Source organism: Carlito syrichta, unplaced genomic scaffold (genome assembly GCF_000164805.1).
Source record: "Carlito syrichta isolate Samal-C Ts95f unplaced genomic scaffold, Tarsius_syrichta-2.0.1 Scaffold251499, whole genome shotgun sequence".
NCBI lineage: Eukaryota > Metazoa > Chordata > Mammalia > Primates > Tarsiidae > Carlito > Carlito syrichta.
This window is the reverse complement of record NW_007195595.1, coordinates 108,304-112,479: the sequence shown is the minus strand read 5'-3', so window position 1 is coordinate 112,479 and position 4,176 is coordinate 108,304. Positions and strand designations below refer to the sequence as shown.

General features: G+C 41.7%; 1 protein-coding gene across 1 annotated transcript in view; it reads left to right on the top strand.

Annotated features, from left to right (window-relative positions):
- Positions 1–1,762: 1,762 nt before the first annotated feature.
- CUNH6orf183 (chromosome unknown C6orf183 homolog) overlaps positions 1,763–4,176 on the top strand; it is a gene marked incomplete at its 3' end in the record, with an annotated part of 40,526 nt that continues 38,112 nt past the window's right edge. Inside the window, 2 exon segments of the mRNA XM_021709525.1 lie at positions 1,763–1,885; positions 2,140–2,238. Of these exon segments, the coding sequence (XP_021565200.1) occupies positions 1,763–1,885; positions 2,140–2,238 (222 nt within the window).

The window sequence follows — 4,176 nt, the reverse complement described above, 5'->3', positions numbered from 1 at the left end:
GGGTCACTGTGAAAGAGCATACCTCATGGGAATAAGGTGTGTGCCCAGGGACGGGCAGAGAGGACATCCAAGCAGAGGCTGCCCAGGGGGCGGGGGCAGGGCCATACATGGAACTTTTCTTCCTCAGTTTTCCCTGGAGCCCTGGGTGCATGACTGCATCCTTTTCCTTTTCTTTTCTTTTCTTTTCTTTTGTTTTTGAGACAGGGTCTTGCTCCATCGCCCAGGCTGGAGTGCAGTGGCACCATCACAGCTCACTGCAGCCTCAAACTCCTGGGCTCAGGCACTCCTCCTGCCTCAACCTCTCCAGTAGCTAGGACTACAGGTATGTGCTACCACACCTGGCTAATTTTTAAAATTTTTTTAGAGATGAGGTCTTGCTATGTTGCCTAGGCTAGTCTCAAACTCCTGGGATCAAGCAGTCCTCCTACTTCAGCCTCCCAAAATGCTGGGATTACAGGTGTGAGCCACCATGCCTGGCCTAGAAAGGTTTTCATCCATTGATGTCTCTCAGTGTAGAGCAAAACTAGGCAGGAGAGGCTCAAGTTTCCAAACACATACCTTCTTGTGTCAACTTTCTGTAAAGTGAACTACATAAAAGGCAGAGAGGTGGACAGCTACTATTTAAAAACCATGAGTACTTTTGTAAAACAAAGACTTGTTTAGCAAGAACAGTGACAGAAAAATGTGGTACATATACACAATGGAATATTATGCAGCCATATAGAAAGACAAATTTATGAACTTTGTAGCAACTTGGATAGATTTGGAGTCTATCATACTCAGTGATCTCTCAAGAAACAAAGAATTGAGTGCCATGTGTTCTCACTCATAAGTGGACCCTGAACATTTACCATAATGCTATAAGAAAGGGATTGACAGTAGCAGGATACTACAGGGGCTGGGGGGTGGGGCACAATATCAATAAGTGTACCTGATCTCAAACCAGGCAAAGTGGGGACCAAAGGGAGGCCCAAACTTTACCTGAATGCTGACCACTTGTATACCTAATCCTGAATTGTACCCTACATCTTTTAAAAAAAAACAACAGATAATAGAAGAAAAAAACAGTGATGTCCCTAATTTATTATAGAAATTCAGATTTGTATATATCAGGTCGAAATGGATTAAGGTGCTCCTTCTACTTGTTCATCTAAATAGTTTTGGATTATGAAGTTTATTTTTGCAATGACATGGCTGTGATTTTGCTGGTACCATTGCAAATGTTTACGTATTTCGATGAATGCTAGTTTTTTGACAGAATGAAAATACGAAGGATGATGACCTTTCAGTGGAACAAAATGAAAATAACCTAGCGCAAATAAGTCCTAGCCAACATGCAGATGGGCCTCTCAAGCAGAAAAAAAGAGACAAGGTAAAATTAAATCATTTTATTGGTAAGTCAAGGAAATGGATTAAAACACTATGGGGAAGACGGAGTGACTGATTAACGTGTAGTTTACACGTTAACTCAAAAATACTTGAAGTCAGAATGAAAGCAAGACTGTTAAAACAAGTCAGGCAACAAAATTAATGTTTCGCCCTAGGACTGTGCTTTTAACGAGAGTCATTGCTAAGATAAATTTCTTTTCATATTTATACATATAATTATTTCCTCTTCGGTACATTTAAAAAGGGTACTAATGTGAAACACCCTGCAGTTAAATAAAATGATTTCAACTTGGTGTATGAGGATTTTCTGAAGCACTTAGAGGTGAAAGACATTTATTATACTTCTCCTGCCTGCTAAAGGTACAGCTATGCGATGGCCCTGCATCTGCTGGCTTTGGATGATGGAACTGAGCCCGGTGACAGGAACCCTGTCCTAAGGAGAGGGGCCTGTCTGTCCTTTCTGTATCTGTGCCACCTTCACATCAGAGAAGTGCAGGTAGGTGGATGGCGTCAGAAACACCTGGTTGTCCAGGAAGGGGGCTTCTCTCCTGTTCGAATGGAGCAGAGCACTTTTATGCTTTTGTCCTGTGTTCTGACTGTTTGCATGGAATCAACCCCTTTCTGGGGTGGTGTGTTCCTTTCTCTGCAGTAGGAGATTGATCTTCGCCCCTGGAGGTCACCATCACATGTGACTCTGTCAGGTGTGTAGGCCAAGGGTAGGGTCCTGATTCTGTTCTTTCTCTGTTTCAGCAGCTCTGCTTAGGAATTCTGAACTACTTCAAATCCATCGAGAGAATGCTGACTATCAACACTTTGGGGCTTGCCTTGGTTTCGGGGAACCCGGTCCCTGTGGGGAAAGATAGTTCCTGAGTACACACAGTCAGAGGAGGCCAGGGCATTGGCAGGGCCTGGGAGCTCACCACTATGTGCATGGGACCTCCGTTAAGCACAGGGTAAAGCATTCTGCTCCAACTTCTTCTGCCTTGATGACCCTGTCTCCCAAGCCATTTTCTGCATAGCACCTGGAGACAGTTAACACGATGAAGTAAGAGGTCGGGGATTCTTAGGGGAAAGGGTTTTTAAAACTCTTAGTAAAAGAGGAGATGGCTTTTTAACCATCACAAAGCACAATGTCTACTTGAGAGCAAGTCACAGAGAGCACCCTAAAAGCAGTTTGGAGACCACACTGGGAAGGAAGGCATTTCAGAGCATGAAGGCTCCTTTCCATTTGTGGTCTGGCACCCACACGTCCTTACAGAGAAGCTTTTATTCAGCCCTCTTTGACTTTGCTGGAGGTACTTTTTTTGGTCCTCTATTCTGTTTTCCAAGCCCCATATGAAAAAAAAAAATACTAAAAAACAGAGGTAGAAAAAAATTGGAAAGAGCTAGACAATTAAAAAACCTTTTCTCCTTCCAAAAACCTGTTTGTCCCTTGGTGCTTTTGATGCCTCTGGAACATATTTTTTTGTAAAGTCTATAAAATTTCAGCCCTGCCTACCAAAAGGCCAATAAGACAAAAAGTCATATTAACTCCCTGTCTTTGGGAATAAAGTTGTGAATGCCTACAATTTATTGAACTATTGTATACACTCATAATATTTTAATTCAGTTCCTAGCAAGTACATTTCTGAAAACAGAGTTTAATATGAATAAATTCATATTAAGTGGCCCCTGACTTACTCTGGTCATGCCTGTAAGGGTGTGAGGTCATATGTGTACAGTCAAGAGCAGCACCTTCCAGTCGAAATATAATGCAAGCTACATACATTATTTAACATTTTCTAGTAGCCACATTTTAAGAAGTACTAATAAACATGTGAAATTAATTTTAATGACATACTCTGTTTTAACCCAATAAATGTAAGACATTATCATTTCAACATGTAATCAATATTAATAAATCATTGATGAGGAACTATACTTTTTTTTTTGAGTTGGAGTCTCACTCTGCTATCCAGGCTGGAGTGTGGTGGCACGCACACAACCACTACAGCCTTGGCCTGCTGTGCTCATGCGATCCTTCCGCCTCAGCCTTCCAAGTAGAACCCCAGGCGTGCATCATCATACCCAGTTAATTTTTGATTTATTGTAGAGACAAGGTCTCGCCATGTTGCCCAGGCTGTTCTTGAACCCCTGGGCTCAGGCAATTCTCTCTCCTCAGCCTCCCAAAGTGCTGGGACTACAAGCGTGAGCCACTGTGACCAGTTGTTTTTTGTTTTTTGTTTTTTTGGTACTGTCTTCAAAATCTGGTGTATACTTTATACAAACAGCACATTTGATTTATTCTTTATTTCAATAGCTTTAGGGGGTATAAATAGTTTTGGGCTATGTGGTTGCATTGTACAGTGTCAAAGAAGCCTGGGCTTTAAGTGCACCCACTACCCCTACCTGTGCACGTTACCCAATAGGTGATTTTTTCATCCCTCCACTCCCTCCCCCTCCCACTTCTGAGTCTCCAACTTCCATTTTATCATTCTCTATGCCTTTGCGGGTCCTCAGTTTAGCTACCATTTGTAAGTGAGATCATGTGGTGCTTAGTTTTCTGTTCCTGATTTAGTTCACTTACGATGATGGGTCTCCAATTCCATCCAAGTTGCTGTAAAATTTATTACCTCGTTCGTTTTGATAACTGAATAGTATTCCATGGTGTATAGATACCACATTTTTATTGCCCATTGATCGGTTGATGAGTGTTTAAATTGTTTCCATGTCTTTGCAACTGACAATTGCAAACAGCACATTTTAGCTCAGACAAGTCACATTTCTTTTTTTTTTTTTTTTTTTTTT